Genomic DNA, 23,921 nt, shown 5'->3' on the forward strand with positions numbered 1-23,921 from the left:
GTCATCATAATGTTTAGCAGCTACGATATGGCTTATTAATGCATCACTATTCATTTCCACACAGAATGCAATATTTAAGTAGGAAAATACTCTCAAGTAATTACCAAAAATATTGTCATAAACTAATATTTTGGACACAGTCCTAGCCAGAAGATTCCAACCCTACTACACTTTTTTTTACAATGAGCTGCACTGGGGATGGAAAGCCATCATGGTTAGATTAAGACAGTTGAGCCAGCATAAGATATGGGTCGGAAAACATACCTCAATGCAGACATGGGGTATAGAGAGAAATAGTAATCGTGTCTTTTTGTAGGCATTAACTCCACCGCGATCCTTTGAACAAAGCCTATTAGGAAAGTAAATGCTGTTTTTGTGGGATTTTTGAATGAACAACAAAAATAAGATCTGTGGTAAACACACACATTTTTTGCATCTCAATGCAAGAGGTGTCACTGCAGTACCAGGTTCGAATCCAGGCTGCATCACATCCGGCCGTGATTAGGAGACCAATAGGGCGGCACACAATTGGCCCGTAATCCGGGTTTGGCCAGAGTAGACTGTCATTGTAAATAAGAAATTGTTCTTAACTGACTTGCCTAGTTAAATAAAAAATATAAAAATTCCCATTGGGATGGCTGAATGAACAACAGGTAACTCATTTCCGGGTTTTAGGACTACAATCTGGCGAGCTCTACCAGTACTGAACTCCAAATGTTACCTTTATCCAAACTGATGTATCGAGAAGATTGAAATACAGCTTGTTTTTTTGTTGTTGAAAAACTGCCCTTTTCGTCCTCATGCTATCAGTAGCCACTGGAGCCATTTTGGGATGACTGTACAATCAGTTATTTTGTTGTTCAACATGACGTGCCATTCCATAATGGCTGATGTTACTACTTCTAGTTAGCTTGAAGTTGAAAAGGGGCTTGAAAACAAACAGTATTTTAATATTCTGGTTGTATCAGTTTGGATGAAGGTCAAATTTGGAATACAGTAACATATCCCATCCCTGTATTAAGGTTCGTTTACTGACTCATAACTCATGCCAACTCTACAGTGTCTAAAATAAACTATGACAGTGTTCTGACCCTAGTGCAGCTCAGTGGGTGTACTGTCTCTTTAAATGCATAGCTGTCAAATGCTTTGCCTGAAAGTTATGATTTAAAATCTTAAACGATCATATAATTTGTACCAACATACGCTGCATGTTCTGCAAAATAGAATACATTCATCGTATTAGTTGTGACACTACATAGTTCTCACGGAATATTCAATGTTTCATGTTTTTTTCTTGTTCTTGTTAAATAGCTGTCTCATAATACATTTTTGATGGTAGCAAATTTGATTACATACACTCTTAATAAGCAACACCTTGTAGAGAACGAATTGTCATATTTAGTAATTAAAGCTAATTGTTTTCAGGCACTAGCAAGTAATCAGGTCCCATTTAGCCTAGGCTAAATTTCAGGGGGCTTTTCAGGAGGGAAACTTCACTAGCCTAGCTAGATTTGTCTCGAGTTAGATTTTTTGTTTTAAATTGGGCTACCCGAGTGTTCTTTTAGAAATATAGCTAGAGATTTTTTTTATCACACTGAAGGTAAGTCTTTGTCGCCTACTGAGAATGTTTTTTTTTTTTTAAATAGTAGTCTAAGTTTTCGTTGTTTTTTTTGGATTGGGGTTTATGAAGCTAACGCTAGAAAGCTTGTTAACTTGCTACTGTTAGCTAGGCTAAAGTAGTTGGCTGGCTAACTACGCTATCCAGACTGAAGACCGAAACACCTGCATTCACGTCGATCTTAAACGTCATGTTCTTTTCGGCTGGATATGTATTTAAAAGGTTAAGGCATCCTAAGCTGGACTTCTATGTAGCTAACCTAGCCTCGAAATGTGACGGCTGCGCACTGTGTTGCACACTTGTTTAGCAGTTTTTCGTGCCAGAATTGCGCAGAGTTGCATTTTTGCTTTCGACAACAGACTGCATTTGTATCCACTGCTTTACAAGTTATCCAATCAATATATACTTTATGGGGCATGTGTGTCAACAAAAGACACTGCTATAGCTAACGTGTTAGTTTGCAACCAGCGTTACCTGTTAATGCTGCTTTGTACCATTCGCGCTGAATGATAACCTAACATCCAACAGATATCTCGGTTGTGAGAATTTAATTCCTTTAGCTCAAGGCCAAAGTTTTCCCTGTCATTACATTCTTGGTCTCTCAATCTTGTCAGCATATTTATAGTGGCACATTCAAAAAATGATTTGCGTTAGTCTGGTATGAAGCTTCAATACTATAGCCACAGATGGAACAATGAGAGAGATTAAACTGAATTTTTAAATATGAAGCAGCGCTTGGCGTTTCCTCTCACTACCAAATATGGTAGTGAGAGGAAGTCCACTGGCGTGCAGTGGGAGAAGATGTTGGTCTATATTCCGCACATTCTCTCATGGATTAAACACTTGATCTCAAAACAGTTTTCTATGTTTTGAACAGTGGATTAAATTCAGTGGACTTTCGCCTTTGCCAAAGTTTTTAGTCGCTTTGTTTAGGCGTGCAACGTCGGCGTTCCCTAACGGAATATTCAGATGTATGCTAGAAATGGCCAATAGGCTCGCACTAGTTCGTGTTTGGCTCTGCCCACCACCTTGCTTGTTCTGCCCACTGACTCATCTGTTCCAATTAGAATTGACAGTGTGGTCCATCTTTTTGTTGCTTTATTTAACTAGGCAAGTCAGTTAAGAACAAATTCTTATTTTCAATGATGGCCTAGGAACAGGGCACCTGTGGATGTGACCTAGTTGAAGTGGTTGCAGCATTGAGCTTTCTGAGCACCACATTTGGCTGTGCTGTTATCCAGAGACTAGTAACATTAATTGATCAAGTGCCAGAGAGAAATGACAACCACCTGAACTGATCTGTAGGCTGAACTTGTGCATCACATATGCATTGTTTTTTAATAGAACTGTGCACAACTGTTGATCCCTTTTTCCCAGTTGATCTGAGTGTTTCTGATTTAGGGAGTCATGTCTGGTATAGCCTTAAGTCGTCTTGCACAAGAAAGGAAGGCCTGGAGAAAAGACCATCCTTTTGTGAGTATCAAGGGACTTGGGTGGAAGCCATTTTCATGTCAACAGTGCCTTTTCGTAGCAGCCATGCTAGTTCTTTAAGGGCATGTGTCATTTTGGAAGACCTGTTTGTGAAAATGTGTGTTCTGGATCTTCTATTCCACATAACATTTTACTATGCCAAGCAGAGCTGTACTGCCCTGGCCTGGTTGAATAAACTTTATTGATCCCAAATGGGCAATTGGAGTTGTCACCAGCATAACTCTGACAGGGAGACGATACAGGCATAGGCCTACATCTGAACACGTACTGCATGGCTGTTTGAACAAATAAAATAGCCTACATTACAGGTGACTGAGCCGTTAACAGGGCAGCGCTGCCAACTAAACGCATTGAGTTACGCCTCCATAGAGGGTCGGGGGGTTAAGGATTTGTTCTGGGCAGGGCTGTAGTTGGCAAGTTCATGGAGTTGGACATTTAACGTGTTGAACAACATCTTGTCTCTCTCCCTAGGGGTTTGTTGCTGTGCCAACAAAAAACCCAGATGGAACAATGAACTTGATGAATTGGGAGTGTGCCATCCCTGGAAAGAAGGGGGTAAGTCTCTCTGGAGTGAGCGCTGAACTTTATATCTATTGTAGGCACCACTATGTTCAGGCTGGAGGAAGTGATCACTCCTGTGCTGCATAATAAGTTGTCATTGTATGGTGTTTTTCAACTGGACAGCAGATCTTGTTTTAATACAACTAAGCAGAGTATTAATTGGTTGTAGGAGATATTAAATACACTGAGGTGCTGGTACTAACATCTGTATAGCTGCTGGATGACCAGTGAACCAATGTTAATTGATTACCACAGTTGTGACATTCTCATTGCTTCACTATGAGTAACTCCAGTTACTGAAGGAGTGTTGACCAAATTTCTGTATTTCTCTCCACAGACCCCATGGGAGGGGGGCTTGTTCAAACTCCGAATGCTCTTCAAGGATGACTATCCTTCTTCACCTCCCAAGTGTATGTTTTCTCTTAAAAAGAGAATCCAATCCAATTTCTCTTTTTTTTTTTATCCATTTACAATATTACACTGATTAGCCAGATGGTGGCCCTATAACAAGAAAATGCAAACTTTCAGAGGTCATGCCCCTCACCCCATATTACATAGTCATGAAATTTGCTACAAGGGTCCCTCATAAGGAACTCATTCGCCTTTGAGAAAGTTGTGAAACACCTAAGGTGCTACTCTTATGGCACCGAATGACTGATCTCCATGGAACTTGATATGGTATCTATGGCCAAAGGTCTCAACGCAATATTTTCCAGACTAGTACCTAAAACATGGCCACTATTGATGGTACCGCACAATTGACCCAGCGTTGGCCGTCATTGTGAATAAAATAAAAAAATGTAACTTCTTACGGCTGAAATCCCGTTAACGGGATCGATTTGACAACAGCCAGTGAAAGTGCAGGGCGCCAAATTCAAACAAGTCTCATAATTAATTTCTCAAACATACAAGTATTATACACCATTTTAAAGAACCTTGTTAATCCCACCAGTGTCTGAATTAAAAAAAAACTTTAGGATGAAAGCATACCATGCGATTGTTAGGTCAGCGCCAAGTCACAGAAAAACACACCCATTTTTCCAGCCAAAGGAGTCACAAAAAGCAGAAATATAGAATTAATCACTAACCTTTGATCTTCATCAGATAACACTCATATGACTTCAAGTTACACAATACATGTATGTTTAGTTTGATAAAGTTCATATTTGTATCCAAAAATCTGTTTACATTGGCGCGTTATGTTCAGTAATGTTTTGCTTCCAAAACATCCAGAGATTTTGCAGAGAGCCACATCAATTTACAGAAATACTCATAAATGTTTATGAAAATACAAATGTTAGGCATGGAATTAAATATACGTCTCCTTAATGAAACCGCTGTCAGATTTCAAAAAAGCTTTACAGAAAAAGCACACCATGCAATAATCTGCGTACAGCGCTCAGGAACCAAAACAAGCCATACAGATACCCGCTATGTTGTGGAGTCAACAGAAGTCAGAAATAGCATTATAAATATTCACTTACCTTTGACCTTCATCAGAATGCACTCTCAGGAATCCCAGTTCCACAATAAATGTTTGTTTTTGATCGAGAATGTCCATTTATGTCCGAATACCTCCTTTTTGTTTGCGTTTAGTTCACAAATTCAAATTCACGAGGCGCAGGCACTTAGTCCAGACAAAGTCAAAAAGTTCCGTTACAGTTCGCAGAAACATGTCAAACGATGTATAGAATCAATCTTTAGGATGTTTTTATCATAAATCTTCAGTATTCCAACCGGACAATTCCTTTCTTTAGAAATGAAAAGGAACGCAGCTCACTCACGGCTGCGCGCATGACTTAGCTCATGGCATTCTGCCAGACCTCTTAGTCAAACAGCTCTTATTCCCTCCCCCTTTACAGTAGAAGCCTGAAACAAGGTTCTAAAAACTGTTGACATCTAGTGGACGCCTTAGGAAGTGCAATCGGACAATCTTACACTGTGTATTGGATAGGCAAAGACTTGAGAACCTACAAATCTCAGATATCCCACTTCCTGGTTGGATTTTTTTTCCTCAGGTTTTTGCCTGCCATATGAGTTCTGTTATACTCAGACATCATTCAAACAGTTTTAGAAACTTCAGTGTTTCCTATCCAAATCTAATTATATGTATATCTTAGCTTCTGGGCCTGAGTAGCAGGCAGTTTACTCTGGGCACCTTATTCATCCAAGCGACTCAATCCTGCCTCCTAGCCATAAGAAGTTAAATGACTTTTCTAGTTGAATAAAATGTTTACTGATGTGGATGTGATCTGGCACATAAATGCATGTATCAGTCAAGCATGTTCATTGTAACTAAATTTGGTACGCGTATTGTAAACACTGTCAATACTCAACATATGCAAGAGCATTCATATTGACGACATGGTGGCTTTATAATGGGCACATGTTTTTATTGCTGTCTGACTCAATGATGAAATTTGGCACACATGCTCAGGGATGAGTCTAGCTAACGGACACAATATCTGACGCCATGGGACCCATTTTACACCATGGGTGAGTGATACGTCTTGACAAATGGATCTGTCATTTACAAAATTAGTTATTCCCCAAGGGGGCGTTGCATTATTAGTGGGGGACGACATGTTTACTCATGCCTTGTTTTCAATTAAAATGGCCAACAAACAAAAATAGCTTCTTAGTGAAGAGCCATTTTCAAGAAGGAATTGTTAGGACTGGTGTGAGGGGGTAGTGGGAAAACAGAACCAGCTGTTTGAACTCTGCTTATTGGTCTAACACATTTACCAAAACAGGCTGAAAATGCAGTCTTTTCAAACCGCTCTTACACTAAAAGGGCATTATCATTATTTTCAGTCTTATTCCAACCTCTGTGCGGATAGAGGGAGATATCTATCGAAAATCACTGTTTAATGAACTGCAAATAAGTGCCATCTGGAATTTTCTCCAGATTGTGCTAATTATATTTTCTCTGCTCTTGGCAGGCAAATTTGAGCCCCCTTTGTTCCATCCAAATGTATATCCCTCTGGTACAGTCTGTCTATCGATTTTAGAGGAGGACAAAGACTGGAGGCCAGCCATCACTATCAAACAAGTAAGAGCTTTCATTCAAGACTCCTTCTAGTTTTAGCTTTTTATTTGCCTATAACTCCAGGAATAGTCATATACTCTCCTCAGTATGTATTTGGACAATGAAGCTAATATTACAAATTTGTCTGTACTCCAGCATTTTGGATTTGAGATCAAATGTTTCATGAGGCAGTACAGAATGTCACATTTGGATTATTTTCATCTGTTTTAATCATTTAGAAATTAAAGCATTATATGTATCTAGTCCCCCCTTTTCCAAAAATGCAGAGAAAGATACAGAAATAATATAAATGTTAATAAATGCACAACTAGTAACGCAAACGTGGCTATACACATGTGTACCAGTAGAGTCGATGTGCAGGGGTACAAGGTAATTGCCGTAGATAGTGTATTCACCTTAACTTTGTCAATTTTGTTACGTTACAGCCTTATTTTAAATTGATTTTTTTAAAATCATCAATCTAAACACAATACCACATGACAAAGCACAACAGGTTTTTAGAAATGTTTGCAAATGTATACAAAAAAAGCACACCTTATTTACTTACGTGTTCAGACCCTTTGCTATGAGACTTGAAGTTGAGCTCCGGTGCATCCGGTTTCCTTGAGCTGGTAACACAACTTGGAGTCCACCTGTTATACATTCAATTGATTGGACATGATTTGGAAAAGCACACAACTGTCTATATAAGATCCCATGGTTGACAGTGCATGTCAGAGGACAAAGGAATTGTCTGTAGAGCGCCGAGACAAGATTCTGTTGAGTCACAGATCTAGGGAAGGGTACCAAAAAAATGTGTGCAGCATTGAATGTTCCCAAGAACAGTGGCGTCCATCACTCTTGAATGGAAGAGGTGTTTGGAACCACTATGATGTTTCTTAGAGTTGGCCAAACTGCGCAATTGGGGGAGAAGGGTCCAAAAACCTGATGGTCACTCTGACAAAGCTCCAGAGTCCCTCTGTGGGAGAAACTTCCAGAAGGACAGCCATCTCCATCTCTGCAGCACTCCACCAATCAGGCCTTTATGGTATAGGGGCCAGATGGAAGCAGCTCCTCACATGACAGCCTGCTTGGAGTTTACCAAAAGTCACCTTAAGACTCTCAGACCATGAGAAACAAGATTCTCTGGTCTGATGAAACCTGCCACCATCCCTACAGAGAAGCATTGTGGTGGCAGCATCTTGCTGTTGGGATGTTATTCAACGCCAGGATCTGTGAGACTAGTCACGATCCTGGCAAAGACGAATGGAGCAAAGTACAGAGATTATAGGTCGACCGATTAATCGGAATGGCTGATTTAATTAGGGCCGATTTTCAAGTTTTCATAACAATCCTAAATCGGTATTTTTGGGCACCGATTAGGCAGATGTAAAAAAACATTTTTTTATTATTTACACCTTTTATTTAACTAGCAAGTCAGTTAAGAACTCATTCTTATTTTCAATGACGGCCTAGGAAAGGTGGGTTAACTGCCTCGTTCAGGGGCAGAACGACAGATTTTCACCTTGTCAGCTCGGGGGATCCAATCTTGCAACCTCAGTTAACTAGTCCGCCGGTATAACGACCTGCCTCTCTCTCTCGTTGCACTCCAAGGAGAATGCCAGTTACGTGAATGCAGTAAGCCACGGTAAGTTGCTAGCTAGCATTAAACTTATCTTACAAAAACAATCAATCAATCAATCATAATCACTAGTTAACTACAAATGGTTGATATTACTAGATACTATCTAGCGCGTCGTGCGTTGCATATAATCTGACTATACAAGTATGTAACTGAGCAGTGGTAAGCAGAAGCAGGAGTGTATACATTCATTCAAACAGCACTTTGTGTTTTGCCAGCAGCTCCTTGTGCGTCAAGCATTGCGCTGTTTATGACATCAAGCCTATCAACTCCCGAGATGAGGCTGGTGTAACCGAAGTGAAATGGCTAGCTAGTTAGCGTGCGCTAATAGCGTTTCAAGCGTCACTCGCTCTGAGCCTTGGAGTGGTTGTTCCCCTTGCTCTGCATGGGTAACGCTGCTTCGAGGGTGGCTGTTATCATTGTGTTCCTGGTTCGAGCCCAGGGAGGAGTGAGGAGAGGGACGGAAGCTACTGTTACACTGGCAATACAGTGTCTATAAGAACATCCAATAGTCAAAGGTTAATGAAATACAAATGGTATAGAGGGAAATACTCCTATAATTCCTATAATAAGTGGACTTAACTTCTTACCTGAGAATATTGAAGACTCATGTTAAAAGGAACTTTCATATGTTCTGAGCAAGGAACTTTATTTGTTTTTACCCCTTTTTCCTCCCCAATTTCGTGGTGTCCAATTGTTGTAATAGCTACTATCTTATCTCATCGCTACAACTCCCGTATGGGCTCGGGAGAGACGAAGGTTGAAAGTCATGCATCCTCCGATACACATCCCAACCTAGCCGCACTGCTTGTTAACACAGCGCGCATCCAACCCGGAAGCCAGCCGCACCAATTTGTCGGAGGAAACACTGTGCACCTGGCAACCTTGGTTAGCGCGCACTGCGCCCGGCCCGCCACAGGAGTCGCTGGTGCGCAATGAGACAAAGCCATCCCTACCGACCAAGCCCTCCCTAACCCGGACGACGCTAGGCCAATTGTGCGTTGCCCCATGGACCTCCCGGTCGTGGCCGGTTACGACAGAGCCTGGGTGCAAACCCAGAGTCTCTGCAGTACAGCGCCCTTAACCACTGCGCCACCCGGGAGGCCTTGAGCAAGGAACTTAAATGTTAGCTTTCTTACATGGCACATATTGCACTTTTACCTCTCAAACTTTGTTTTTGCATTATTTAAAACAAATGAACATGTTTCATTTTATTGATGTATTATCATTTAAAATAAGTGTTCATTCAGTATTGTTGTAATTGTCATTAATACAAATACAAATCGTCCGAATAATCTGTACCGGCTGTTTTGGTCCTCCAAGTATCGGTATCGGCGTTGAAAAATCTTATTCGGGCGACCTCTAACAGAGATCCTTGATGGAAACCTGCCTGAGTACTCAGGACCTCAGACTGGGGCAGATGTTCACCTTCCAACAGGACAATGATCCTAAGCACACAGCCAAGACAAGGCAGGGGTGGTTTCGGGATAAGTCTTTGTATGTCCTTGAGTGGCCCAGCCAGAGCCCGGACTTGAACCAGATCACACACTGCCAGGTCTCTGAACTCCTATAGGCCTGATCACAGACAACGATGACAGCCTATCACCATTGTCGTCAGCAAACCTAATGATTGGTTGTAGTTGTGAGTTGAGGGGCACCTGTTTTGACACTCAGCATGACTGTTTCCTACCCTCACCACTTCGGGGTGACCTGTGAGGAAGTCCAGGATCCAGTTGCAGAGGGAGGTATTAATTTCCAGGGACCTTAGTTTAGTGAATCACTTGTTGGGCACTATGGTGTTGAATGCTGAGCTGTAGTCAATGTACCGTTTTCACAAACTCAGAAAAAAAAGAGACGTCCTCGCTGTCAACTGCGTTTATTTAAAGCAAATTGTAAAATGTGTTAGTTGAATCTTATGTTCATACAATTATTGAAACAAACTGAACAAGTTCCACAGACATGTGACTAACAAATGGAATGTGTCCTTGAACAGGGGGGGGGTCAAAAGTCAGTCAGTATCTGGTGTGGCCACCAGCTGCATTAACTACTGCAGTGCATCTCTTCATGGACTGCACCAGATTTGCCATTTCTTGCTGTGAGATTTTACCCTACTCTTCTACCAAGGCACCTGCAAGTTCCCAGACATTTCTTGGACTGGCCCTAGCCCTCACCCTCTAAACCAACAGGTCCCAGACGTACTCAATGGGATTGAGATCCGGGCTCTTCGCTGGCCATGGCAGAACACACATTCCTGTCGGGCAGGAATTCACACACAGAACGAGCAGTATGGCTGGTGGCATTGTCATGCTGGAGGGTCATGTCAGGATGAGCCTGCAGGAAGGGTACCACATGAGGGAGGAGGATGTCTTCCCTGTAATGCACAGCTTTGAGCTTGCCTGCAATGACAGACAACAAGCTCAGTCTGATGCTGTGACATACCGCCCCAGACCATAACGGACCCTCCACCTCCAAATCGATCCCACTCCAGAGTACAGCCTCGGTGTAACGCTCATTCCTTTGACGATGACCGTGAATCCGACCGTCACCCCTGGTGAGACAACTGCGACTCGTCAGTGAAGAGCACTTTCTGCCAGTCCCGTCTGGTCCAGCGATGGTGGGTATGCACATTGGTGACGTTATTGCCTGTGATGTCTGGTGAGGACCTGCCTTACCACAGGCCTACAAGCCCCAGTCCAGCCTCTCTCAGCCCATTGTGGACATTCTGAGCACTGATGGAGGGATTGTGCGTTCCTGGTGTAACTCAGGCAGTTGTTGCCACCCTGTACCTGTCCCGCAGGTGTGACGTTCGGATGTACCGATCCTGTGCAGGTGTTAAACGTGGTCTGCCACTGCAAGGACGATGGGATGTCCGTCCTGTCACGCTGGCTTAGGTGTCTCTCAATGCGGGCATTGCAATTTATTTCCCTGGCCACATCTGCAGTCCTCATGCCTCCTTGCAGCATGCCTAAGGCACATTTAAGCAGATGAGCAGGGACCCTGGGCACTTTTTCTTTTCAGTCCGTAGAACTTAGGACACTAAAGACAGCTTTGTAAGTTTTCATAACTGTGACCTTGTCTACCGTTTGTATGCTGTTCATTAATTGTTTATGGTTGATTGAACAAGCATGGGAAACGGTGTTTATACCCTTTACAATGAAGATCTGAAGTTATTTAGATTTTTTTCAAATATTTTGAAAGACAGTCCTGAAAGGGATGTTTCTTTTTTAGCTGAGTTTGTGTTCCTCTTGTCCGGATGGGAGAAGGCTGTGTGGAGCGCAATGGCTTGCCTCATCTGTTGATCTTTTGGGCTGGTATGGGAGTTGGTTTGGGTTCAGGCTGTCTGGGGTGATGGTGTGAGACATAACCAGCCCTTCAAACTGTTTCATGGCTACAGATGAGTACTACGGGGTGATTGTCATTTAGACTGGTTACCTTTTTTTTTACTTGGTGACAGGGATATGGTGGTCTGCTTGGAACATGTAGGTAGGTATTACAGACTGGGTTAGGGAGGTTGAAAATGACAAGTTAAACACTTGCCATCTTGTCAGTGAATGCTCTGAATATGCGTCCTGGTAATCCGTCTAGCCTTGTAAATGTTAACCTGTTTAAAGGTCTTCCTCACAACGGCTACGGAGAGAGAGCATGATTAGCTGGTGCTCTCATCCATGTTTCAGTGTTGCTTGCCTCAAAGCAAGCATGGAATGCAATTCTCATCTGGTAGGCTTGCGTTGCTGGGCAGCTTGCGGCCGGGTTTTCCTTTAATCTGTGAAAGTTTTCAAGCCCTGCCTCAACCGACGAGCGTCGGTGCTGCTATGGTGATCAGTGAGCTGTGATAAGGCAGGGCTTTACCTAGCAGGGACTTGTAGATAACCTGTAGCCAGTGGGTTTGGCGACGAGTATGAAGTGAGGGCCAACCAACGAGAGCGTACAGGTCGCAATGGTGGGTAGTGTATGGGAATTTGGTGACAAAACGGATGGCACTGTGATAGACTGTATCCAGTTTTGAGTAGAGTGTTGGAGGCTATTTTTACGAGGGTATGTTTGGCAGCATGAGTGAAGGATGATTTGTTGCGATATAGGAAGCCGATTCTAGATTTAATTTTGGATAGGAGATGATTAATGTGAGTCTGGAAGGAGAGTTTACAGTAACCAGACACCCAGGTATTTGTAGTTGTCCATGTATTGTAAGTCGGAGCCGTCCAGAGTAGTGATGCTGGACGGGCGAGCAGGTGCGGGCAGTGATCGATTGAATAGCATGCACTTAGTTTTACTTGCATTTAAGAGCAGTTGGAGGCCACGGAAGGAGAGTTGTCATTGAAGCTCGTCTGGAGGTTAGTGAAGTGTCCAAGGAGGGGCCAGAAGTATACAGAATGGTGTCGTCTGCGTAGAGGGGGATCAGAGAATCACCAGCAGCAAGAGCAACATCACTGATGTATACAGAAAAGAGTCGGCCCGAGAATTGAACCCTGTGGCACACCCATAGACTGCCAGAGGTCCAGACAATAGGCCCTCCAATTTGACACACTGAACTCTATCAGAGAAGTAGTTGGTAAACCAGGCGAGGCAATCATTTGAGAAACCAAGGCTGTCGAGTCTGCCAATAAGAATGTTTTGATTGACAGAGTCGAAAGCCTTGGCCAGGTTGATGAATACGGCTGCACAGTAATGTCTCTTATCGATGGCGGTTATGTCGTTTAGAACCTTGAGCGTGGCTGAGGTTCACCCATGACCAGCTCTGAAATCAGATTGCATAGCGGAGAAGGTATGGTGGAATTCGAAGTGGTCAGTAATCTGTTTGTTAACTTGGCTTTCGAAGACCTTAAAGACAGGGTGTCTAGTGTCTCCCCCTTTGAAGAGGGGGATGACCGCGGAAGCTTTCCAATCTTTGGGAATCTCAGACGATATGAAAGAGGTTGAGCAGGCTAGTAATAGGGGTTGCAACTATTTCGGCAGATCATTTTAGAGAGGGTCCAGATTATCTAGCCCGGCTGATTTGTAGGGGTCCAGATTTTGCAGCTCTTTCAGAACATTGGCTATCTGGATTTGGGTAAAGGAGAAATGGTGGGGGCTTTGGCGGGTTGCTGTGGAGGGTGCCGGGCAGTTGACCGGGGTAGGGGTAGCCATGTGGAAAGCATGGCCAGCTGTAGAGAAATGCTTATTGAAATTCTCAATTATAGTGGATTTATTGGTGGTGACAGTGTTTCCTAGCCTCAGAGCAGTGGAGAGCTAGAAGATGCTCTTATTCTCCATGGACTTTACAGTGTCCCAGAACTTTAGTTAGTACTACAGGATGCAAATTTCTGTTTAAAAAAGCTTGCCTTAGCTTTTCTAACTGCTTGTGTATATTTGTACCAAACTTCCCTGAAAAGTTGCATGCTATTTGATGCTAATGCAGAATGCCACAGGATGTTCTTGTGCTGGTCAAGGGCAGACAGGTCTGGAGTGAACCAAGGACTATATCTATTCCTAGTTCTACATTTTGAGGGGCATGCTTATTTAAGATGGTGAGGAAGGTACTTTTTTAAAGAATAGCCAGGCATCATCTACTGACGGGATGAGGTCAGTGTCATTCCAGGATACCCTGGCCAGGTCGATTAGAAAGGCCTGCTCGCAGAAGTGTTTCAGGGAGCGTTTGGCAGTGATAAGGGGTGGTCATTTGGTCACAGACCCATTATGGAAAGCAGGCAATGAGGCAGTAATTGCTGAGATCTTGATTGAAAACAGCAGAGGTGTATTTGGAGGGCGAATTAGTTAGGATGACATCTATGAGGGTGCCCGTGTTTACTGATTTGGGGTTGTACCTGGTAGGTTCATTGATAATTTGTGAGATTGAGGGCATCAAGCTTAGTTTGTAGGATGGCCGGGGTGTTAAGCATGTCCCATTTTAGGTCACCCAGTAGCACGAGCTCAGAAGATGGATGGGGGGCAATTAATTCACCTATGGTATCGAGGGCACAGCTGGAGCCAGAGGGTGGTCTATAGCAAGCGGCAACAGTGAGAGACTTGTTTCTGGAAAGGTGAATTTTTAGAAGTAGAAGCTCAAATTGTTTGGGTACAGACCTGGATAGTAGCCTGCAGAGTGCTGTCCTATCTTTGCAGTAGATTGCAACACCGCCCCCTTTGGCAGTTCTATCTTGGCGGAAAACGTTATAGTTAGCAATGGAGATTTCAGGGTTTTTGGTGGTTTTCCTAAGCCAGGATTCAGACACGGCTAAGACATCTGGGTTGGCAGAGTGTGCTAAAGCAGTGAGCAAAACAAATTTAGGGAGTAGGTTTCTAATGTTAACATGCATGAAACCATGGCTTTTACATTTACAGAAGTCAACAAATGAGAGCACCTGGAGGGTGGGAGTGGAGCTAGGCACTGCAGGACCTGGATTAACCTCCATCACCAGAGAAGTAGGATAAGGGTACGGCTAAAGACTATACGAACTGGCTGTCTAGCACGTTCAGAACAGAGTAAAATGAGCCGGTTTCTGGGCACGATAGCATAGCTTCAAGGCATAGTGTACAGACAAAGGTAAGGTAGGATGTGAGTACATTGGAGGTAAACTTAGGCATTGAGTAATGAAGAGAGTCTAGAGATGTTTAAACCAGGTGACGTCATTGCATATGTAGGAAGTGGAACAACATGGTTGTTTAAGGCATATTGAGCAGGGCTAGAGGCTCTACAGTGAAATAAGACAGTAATCACTAACCAGGACAGTAATGGACAAGGCATATTGATATTAGAGAGGCATGCGTAGCCAATTGAACATATGGGTCCAGTGAGTGGTTGGGCTGGCTAGGGACAGTTAGCAGGCTAACAAGCTAACAGTTAGTAGGCCGGGATAACTAGCCGCTAATAGACCGGGGCAAGCTAGCAGTTAGCAGGCCGGGAAGCAAGCAGTTAGCATGGGCTAGCAGTTACAGACCGGGCAGGTAAGCTAGCAGTTAGCAGGCCGGAGCCGGCAGCTTGCCGTTTGTAGACTGGGTTAGCAAGCAAGCAGATAGCAGGGGCTAGAAAGTTAGCCTTTGGGGGACATCACGATGGGGGTGAGTCTGTTTTTGCCTCTTCGTGCGGTGACGTCGATAGACCAGTCGTGAAATTAGTAGGGTTCCAAATAGCTCTAGGTAGCTTGCGGGCCTAGCTGGTTAGCATAATGGGCCTTCATCGGGCGTTGCGCCTGAGGGGCCTGTTGGAGTCCTCGGGAAGATTATGTCGGTATTCCAGTTGTAGGGGATCTGCGGGTTTCCATGCCCCATACCGGCTGTAGAAGGGGTCCAGATATTGTAGCCCAGGAGTATACTTCGGTGGTAGCACAGGAGCCCTGGCCGGGCTAGCTTCAAGCTAATTGGTGCTTGCTCTGGGATGGAAACGCTAGCCAGGAGTAGTCATCCGGGATTGCGGTTAGCTAGTTGTGAAGATCCAGATGAAATTGTTATGTTTGCGGTCGGAATCCGGGGATAAAAATAACAGGTCCGTTATGCTCTGGTTAGAGTCACGTTGTTCGAACTGACGAGAGCTTTCCAAGCTGAAGGTTAGCTGATGACCGCTGGCAATGGTTTGCTGACTAATATCTGGTAATTAGCTGGCTAGCTTCAGTTGAGGGATTCCGGATCCGAAGTAAATCTAAATACTTTAGGGGGAAAAAGCAGATCCACGCCACATTGAGTGAGGTGGGTTGCAGGAGAGTATTTAGATGTTGCGGTTTACCAAAATATTTGAAAGGATATGCGACGAAAAAGATGTAAAACAATATATACAAGGGACACGACTGGACAAAGACATCTGACTGCTACGCCATCTTGGATCCAGATGGATTGAGACATCAATGCCATCTTGGATTGAGACATCAATGCCATCTTGGATTGAGACATCAATGCAAAATAAACCATCTCAAGCTTCAACTACAGATTGTATGGTGTTATAATTTTTAACAATTATAATGCTAATTAGTTTTCCGTGAGTGTACGGACATCGAATCTAGGGAGTTAAAGGGTAGGAAGCATGACTTTTCTCATCTTAGTTGTAGTCTAGATCTGGTTACCTTTAACTGCAAACACAGTTTTAGTGTTTTTACATTTCATTTCTGGATGTCTTCGGAACTACCCACGATGCACTTTCTGAACGGCATATGGAGAACAGCTGCTACCGAGGCATTTCCATCTGGCTAATGTTATCTACTACCCAATAGCTATAGGAGGACAGGCTCATTGTAATGGCTGGAATGTAAAGTTAATTCCAGTCCAGCCATTACAATGAGCCTGTCCTCCAATAGCTCCTCCCACCAGCCTCTGGTTGATAGCACTGCGCGTGTCAGCCAGTAGCAAACGTAGTGTTAGCAGGCTAGTAGTGATAACAATAGCAGGCTAGTTGGCTTGCAAGCTCATTTGTAGCAATACATTCATAGTGTTTGCTTGTAAGTTGGCAGAAAATGTAATTGAAACCGGTAGTCATGAGTGCAATCGATTGTGGGTTACTAATGCATTCTTTAAAATTCTGATCAGTTTTTATGTAATAACTCAATAGAGAATTGAGGGAATGTTTACGCATATTCTAATTCAAATCCATAGGTTACATTTATGCTACCTACCCATTTAATCTTATCTGGGTTTCAACTCTATGAAAATGCCCTTCATGTTACAAATTTAACCAGAACATTGCACATCCACTAATCATGACAAACTTCTGGTAGCGGGCAATATAGGAAATTAACACGGTCTCAAGCCGACCTGCTATTGAGTAGCCAGCTAGTCTTTATATTTAAAGTCTAGCCAACTTGTAACTATTTGGTTGCTAACAAAGTAGAACAGTTGAACTTATGAATACACTAGTCTGTCTCCAACTGTTTGAACAGCCTGTTTTAGATGTTGTAATCAAGTGGCATACCTGGATAAGTTGCTTATTTCTGAGAATGAGAACAGGATGCCAATTCCTTATGTAGATGTCTTTTTTTTAATGCTCATTGCACATTTATAAAAGACTAGACAGCTAGCACAAGTCTGGCTAAAATGATGCTAGCGGTATGTGATGCTGCACGCGACAAACTGATTATTTAATTTTCCACAATCATTTTCATTGATACTCCTGCTCTGTTCTACATTTTGGGAGTCAAGACATAAGGGTATTGTTACAAAGGATAAGTTCTCTATTACAGTAAAATGGTTTCAATGGGTTTTGTGACGGTTTGACTTCTAATGTATTTTTTGGGGATAAAATGCAAAAGGCGAGTTCAAACTGCTTGTCAGAGATGAACCTTTTTTGTCTTTGTTGTGATTGCGGGGAGGGGTTTGGTGTCTGCAAGTGGGAAGTTGCACAGAAGGAGCGAAGGAAACCAGACCCTAAAGACAAAAGCTCATAATGTATTCTTGCGCTACAGACATTTTGAGCATTTTTATGTTGCCCAGCCCTAATGTACATCGGGTCACTGGGGACGATGTCATCGATGCACTTATTAATGAAGCCCGTGACCGATGTGGTAAACTACTCGGTGACATCGGATGAATCCCAGCACTTTATCGGTCTGTGCTAGCGAAACAGTCTTGTAGCCTAGCATCTGCTTTATTGGGCATGTCACTGGTACTTCCTGCGTATTTGCCAGTAAGCAGGAATCAGGAGGATGAAGTTGTGGTCAGATTTGCCAAATGGAGGTTGTTGGAGAGCTTTGTATGCTTATCTGTGTGGAGAGTAAAGGTGATGGAGCTTTCGCTTCTCGTTGCTCAGGTGACATGCTAGTAGAAATTGTCATGGATTTCAGTTTCCCTGCATTAAATCCCCAGCCACTAGGAGCGCTGCTTCTGCATGAGTGTTCTTGTTAGCTTATGACCCTATACAGCTTGTTGAGTGGCGGTAAATAGACAGCGATGAAAAATCTAGATGACCCCCCCCCACTCTAACTCATTTTATGCATTTGCGTTTTGACAAATAGGAACTGAATGGTGATTTGGTGACTGGAATAAATTTATCTTGGCAAGTAGAGGTTTTTGAACGCTTGTAAATGAATCCCGAGTGCCATGATTTAAGAAGTCATGAATAATGATTCCAGTTAGAGGCTACAACAAAACATGCTACCATCTCCAAGAACAGGAGATTATCATTTTTCAGAGGTATGATCTTTGTGCCTCTAACCTCACTTACCGTAATTAACGAATACATTTTGAGACCGTAAAACAGATATGTAGGAAAATATCCTTGAATAAAAGGTGACCTGCTGTACTGTCACCTCATTGGGCCCCTGAGTGGCGTACTACAGACACCCTGGTTCGATTCCAGGCTGTAACACAACAGGCCGTGATTGGGAGTCCATAGGGCAGTGCACAATTGTCCCAGCGTTGTCCAGGTTTGGCCAGTGTAGGCAGTCATTGTAATTAAGTTTTTGTTCTTAACAGACTTGCCTAGTTAAAACGTTTTATTTAACTGACCTCAAATCCAAAATGCTGGGCTGTAGACTAACATTTTTTATATTTTATTGTCCAAATGCATATGGAGTGATCTTTGCATCGGTGTGGATGAGAACTACTTGTGTATACAGGTGACTCTTGGCTGCACTGTAAATGGCTTTGCTGCAGAGGGCAGCATGGCTTCATGGTGATTACTTATTAGGTCAAATTGATTTGAAGCCATGAAAAGTTGCGAACAGAAATTGCCATTATACTTTGTTTTCATCCACAGATATTGTTAGGAATCCAAGAGCTCCTAAATGAACCAAATATCCAGGATCCTGCACAAGCTGAGGCGTATACAATTTACTGGTGGGTCTGAGTAGATATTTTAATTAAGTGAAAGGTTTGTCAAATGTCAGTTGGAATAGGATATACACATTTGCTGGCAATCTTCTCATTAGCTTGTGCCCCTCCTGGTCAATGGTTTGTCTAGCTGTTTGCAAACATTGTTGCAAGGTTGATACTTGATATTTCCAGGAAATATCTCATTCCTCATAACATGCCTCCATCTTTCATTTCAGCCAAAACAGAGTGGAATATGAAAAAAGGGTTCGAGCACAAGCCAAAAAGTTTTCTCCATAAAGCTTCAAGACTACACAAGATAGAAGAAATTGGTTTGCTGAGGATTTTGTCTCTGCCCCCTTTTTGTCTGCCTCCAACTATGCCAGTGCTCACCTATTTCCTGCTGGACTGTTTTTAAAACTGAATGTGTGCCATTTCTGTCCATCACCCACATACTGATGCACCCTTTTGCTTTTTTGATTCGGAAGTCCAGGATTTGAAGGTGCACTATGCCGCCACCACAAAGGATATTCCGTACTCCTACTGTGGTATTTCTTTTTTCAAGAGCTCACGCTTGTCAGAAAAGACTGTATGAAATGGGAGTCACTTCTGTTGATTTTTATTCATGTGTTCAATGGTAGGCAAAATAATTGTATGTTCTGATAAAGATATAGAAAAACAGGCCTCAATGAATCTATTCAAAGGTAGTTTAGTGTCTCTGCATCAGACTCTTAAGTTGTTTTGGTCCAACTATTTAAATATGTTTGTACAAAGCTAGTGTTAATATTACATGTAGATGGACTCAGTTCCATCTTTTCCAATGCATTGTGTTGCCAGTTGAAGGTTGACTTTGGGTAACAATAACAGCTTTAGACTGTGTACATGATCAAATCAATATTCAAGGTAATTTTAATGCTTAAAAACAAATTGTTGAATAAGATATTTGGCTACAGAAGTGCCATTTCTTATCGATCGCTTTTGTCCAAAAACCAAATCCTGTGACATGACAACACATACTGGAGGAGTTACTGGCTAGTTAACTAACGAACTAGCTACATCCTGTAGCTGCATGCATGACTAGAATGAACAACTAAAAGCACACCCTATTTCTGTTTGAAAATGGAGAAAGCGTAGGAGTTGGACTGTTTGTGCCCAAAGTCTACCTTTTAAAGCTGTTAAAAGGTTTTGAGTGACCTTCAGGACTGTTCAAACGAGACTGTACCTCTGAGACAATCTGGTAACCCTACATAAGGGACCCTTTCAAGGGAGGATGTAACGGGTTTATAGATCCTGGCGGCCCGTCATTTATTTGGTTTTCTGAGATTAATATTTTGTTTGCACATAAGACTAAAATGCTAACAAATCAGCTCTAAATGATTTTAATTTGAGATCTGTTCCAAAGTATTCCCACGCATAATAGAGATGTGATTTGTGAGCAGGTTTTTTGAAATTGTCTTGTTAAATATCTGTTTGTGATTCTTGCGGTCAATTTGCAGTCTGCAAATATTTATGTTCCGGCCCCCTGACCATCCGCTCAAGGAAAACTCTTCCCGCGCTGAATCTAGTTGCACTATCCTTTTAGAGCAGGTATTGTTGACATTTTGACAACTAAGACATGTTATCCATGAGTTCATATGACTGGGCAGGTAGAAAAAGGCAAAATAGCCAAAATATATCTCTTATCCCTTTTAATCAATATAACCTAGGGAATAGTAATTGACTTCTGTGTGTGTGCATGTCACACCTTTTCAAAGAGGGAATCCTCTTCGCTCTACGCTAACCCCATGGGCCCTTATGATTGCGTTTCACATTCTGGTTACAGCTAGCAATTAACACATCATGCAAATTTCAGGTTTTGTGATGCAAATTCTATCATTAGTGCAGTCACTGTCATGCACTCCAGCTATACATCCTGTTTTGTGCCAGATTTGCTCAGGAACACATCAGTGTTGATATTACATGACCAACATGTTTATCAGGCTGTGTGATTTGAAGTGACTCATTCCTGTCTGATTGTCATTGACAGACTGACGTGAGTTTTTTTGGGGGCCTTTAGTCCTTAGTTTCCTCTGATCTTCCTCAAATTGCTACTCTTACTGTGTACATGAATAATAACCAAAATGAGTGTCGCTGTGTTGATGAACCAATCCGATACCATAAGGTGTTCCTTGGGTTGAAGTGGCATAATTCTGTAAGTCAGATTTCTAATCAGCTCAGTTCATCCACTGAGGCATTCACTTTCAGAAAATCTCCTTGGTGTCATACTTAATAAGCATGATACAAACATTGATTACACCTCAGTGACAAGGTGGTGTGTTGTGGATGGCTATTGATTTAGTCCGTGTTAAGTCAGTGTTCGCTACTTGTGGTGCTGTTTTGACAACCCCACATAAAAAAAAAAACATGGGACGTGGATCAGCTCAAGTAGCACAACTGAAAATTTCAGGGTGAGAACAAAAAACTGGGTGAAATGGAAGAGTATTGATGACTACCTGCAGGTTGGCTTTATGGGGCATCATTAAACATGGATTGAAACTAATCATTTTTTGCCAAAAGTTATTTTCCCCTCCTTACTCCCTAAACTAGCGGGCTTGTTATTTAAAGATACTGTGCCACTGCCACTTCAAACAGTTCCATCCAGCTGGGGCGGTGCACTAATGATGTGACCATGGAAACGGAGCTGCCAGAGGGTCACCCTGTGTCTTATCACTAAGCACAAAACATGGACAATCCTTTGTTCCCTTCTGCAGATTTAGAGTTAGGATAGCTGACATGATGCAAGATAAACCATGGAATAAATGAATTGCATATTCATTAAAACATGCTTATTCGCTGTGGAGGAATCTTACTTTTCAAAACCTTTTAACTGGGTTGTGGGACACGCAGGAGAGGGAATCCTATACTAGGTTCATCAGCAAATGGAAGAGAGTCGCAACCTGTCCTTGACGAGTAGGTGGAGGAGGGAGTACAGGTGCTCCATCTAGCTGCAACTTCAAAGCCCTAAGAGGACCCGTTGACTGGACTGTTGCATCCTCTTTCAATGCTGTGCTTTCATTTCTAATTTCTGACTCTGAAACCCTGGAGGCCAAGTGCTGTGACAAGCCATTAAAATGTATTCCGATATAGTCATAGTCTCCTAGAAAAAAACTTCCAAAAGGGTTATTTGGCTGTTCCCATAGGAGAACCCTTTTTGGGTTCCATGTGAATCCTCTGTGGAAAGGGTTTTATATGGAACCCAAAAGGGTTCTTCAAAGAGTTATCCTATGGGGACAGCTGAAGAACCCCTTTAGGTTTTACATAGTATACTCTTTAGAAAAAAAGGTCCTAGTGTGAGGTCCTTTGGAAGAAAGGCACCTAGCAGCAGACAAAATAAATAAGTTTAGAGGGGCTCTTTACATGGGAAACAGTCCAGTCACAGTCTAACCCTTGCTGAACCCCGAGTCTCTAATTGTCAGTGACTGGGGCAAGTCATTCATTTTCATTATTAAAGGGGAAATATTAAAATAACGAACTCATCTGTTAATGCCATTGTCTGCCCACAGTCTTCCTCACTGTTTTTTCTCTCTCCTTTCGCTATAGGCATGGCAAACTCTTCACATGACTCCTGAGTGATAACTATACTGAGCAAAATATAATTGCAACATGCTACATTTTCAAAGATTTTACTGAGTTACAGTTCAAATAACGAAATCAGTCAATTGAAATAAATTCATTAGGCCCTAATCTATAGATTTCACATGACTGGGCAGGGGTGCAGCCATGGGAGGGCATAGGCCCACCCACCTGGGAGCCAGCCCGCCCACTGGGGAGCCAGGCCCAGCCAATCATGCATTTTTCACCACGAAACGTCTTTATTACAGCCAGAAATATTCCTCAGTTTCTTCAGCTGTCTGAGTGGCTGGTCTCAGACAATCACACAGGTGAAGAAGCCAGATGTGGAGGTCCTGGGCTAGCGTGGTTATACGTGGTCTGCGGTTGTGAGGCCGGGTTGGATGCACTGCCAAATTCTCTAAAGCGATGTTGGAGCCGGCTTATGGTAGAGAAATTAAGATTTAATTATCTGCCGACAGCTCTGGTGGACATTCCTACAGTTAGCATGCCAGTCTCCTTCACTCTCCCTCAAAATGTAAGTTATCTGTGGCATTGTGTTGTGTTTCAAAACTGCACATTTTAGAGTGGCCTATTATTGTACCCAGCACAAGCTGCACCTGTGTAATGATCATGCTGTTTAATCAGCTTCTTGAAATGCCAGACCTGTCAGTTGGATGGATTATCTTGGCAAAGGAGAAATGCTCACTAACAGGGATGTAAACAAATTTGTGAAAAAGATTTGAGAGAAATAAGCTTTTTGTGGGTATGGAACATTTCTGGAATGTTTTATTTCAGCTCATGAAACATGGGACCAACACTTTACATGCTGCGTTTATATTGTTATATTGTTGTTCAGTATAATTCTATCCACATAACTGCTGCGTTTATATTGCTGTTCAGTATAATTCCTTCCACATAACATAAAAGTCAATTAAAACTCAAAAGAGCATGACAAGTGCCCTTGAATTGCCTTTCCTTCAGCAGATCAATGGATGTGAACAGCCAAATCACAAGATTCTGTTGCGCCTTGGCTTTTCCGCTGGCGCTAAGTGGTTCTATTTGGGAAGTGTCCTTCCCTGTGCCATGAAATGGTGCCTGGAGCCTTTTCTTCACTGTGTGTGGAATAATTGCTGCACGTGGAGAGGCAACTCACCCCAGCAGCCGCGTAATTAATATGTGTGTGCAAAAGAGAACGAGAGAGGAAGAGAGCGATGTGTAGTATCTGACAGGGAAGCTAAGGGTTGTTGGTGATGGTGCCTTTCACTTGCTCCATGCTGGTTCAT

General features: G+C 42.7%; 1 protein-coding gene across 2 annotated transcripts; it reads left to right on the plus strand.

The window, feature by feature from the left end:
• The first annotated feature begins 1,436 nt into the window (after window positions 1-1,436).
• On the plus strand, window positions 1,437-19,729 carry LOC118365346 (SUMO-conjugating enzyme UBC9-B). Of its 2 annotated transcripts, none has more exons than XM_035747491.2 (7): window positions 1,437-1,600; window positions 3,020-3,091; window positions 3,581-3,664; window positions 4,008-4,080; window positions 6,613-6,722; window positions 18,995-19,074; window positions 19,287-19,729. In XM_035747491.2, exons 2-7 carry the CDS (start codon window positions 3,026-3,028, stop codon window positions 19,345-19,347), a joined length of 474 nt encoding a protein of 157 aa, XP_035603384.1. In that variant the 5' UTR covers window positions 1,437-1,600; window positions 3,020-3,025; the 3' UTR covers window positions 19,348-19,729. The 2 variants fall into 2 exon arrangements, with proteins under 2 accessions (XP_035603384.1, XP_035603385.1); XM_035747492.2 differs by having other exon boundaries at window positions 1,454-1,600; window positions 2,996-3,091.
• Window positions 19,730-23,921: the final 4,192 nt, after the last annotated feature.

The sequence above is a fragment of the Oncorhynchus keta genome, chromosome 32 (assembly GCF_023373465.1).
Source record: "Oncorhynchus keta strain PuntledgeMale-10-30-2019 chromosome 32, Oket_V2, whole genome shotgun sequence".
In the NCBI taxonomy this organism is placed as follows: Eukaryota; Metazoa; Chordata; class Actinopteri; order Salmoniformes; family Salmonidae; genus Oncorhynchus; species Oncorhynchus keta.

Coding starts and splice junctions, on each gene's coding strand:
- LOC118365346 (XM_035747491.2), top strand. CDS start 3,026: ATGTCTGGTATAGCCTTAAGTCGTCTTGCACAAGAAAGGAAGGCCTGG. Junction 4,081..6,612: donor TCCTTCTTCACCTCCCAAGT/GTATGTTTTCTC, acceptor TGCTCTTGGCAG/GCAAATTTGAGCCCCCTTTG. Junction 6,723..18,994: donor CAGCCATCACTATCAAACAA/GTAAGAGCTTTC, acceptor TTTCATCCACAG/ATATTGTTAGGAATCCAAGA.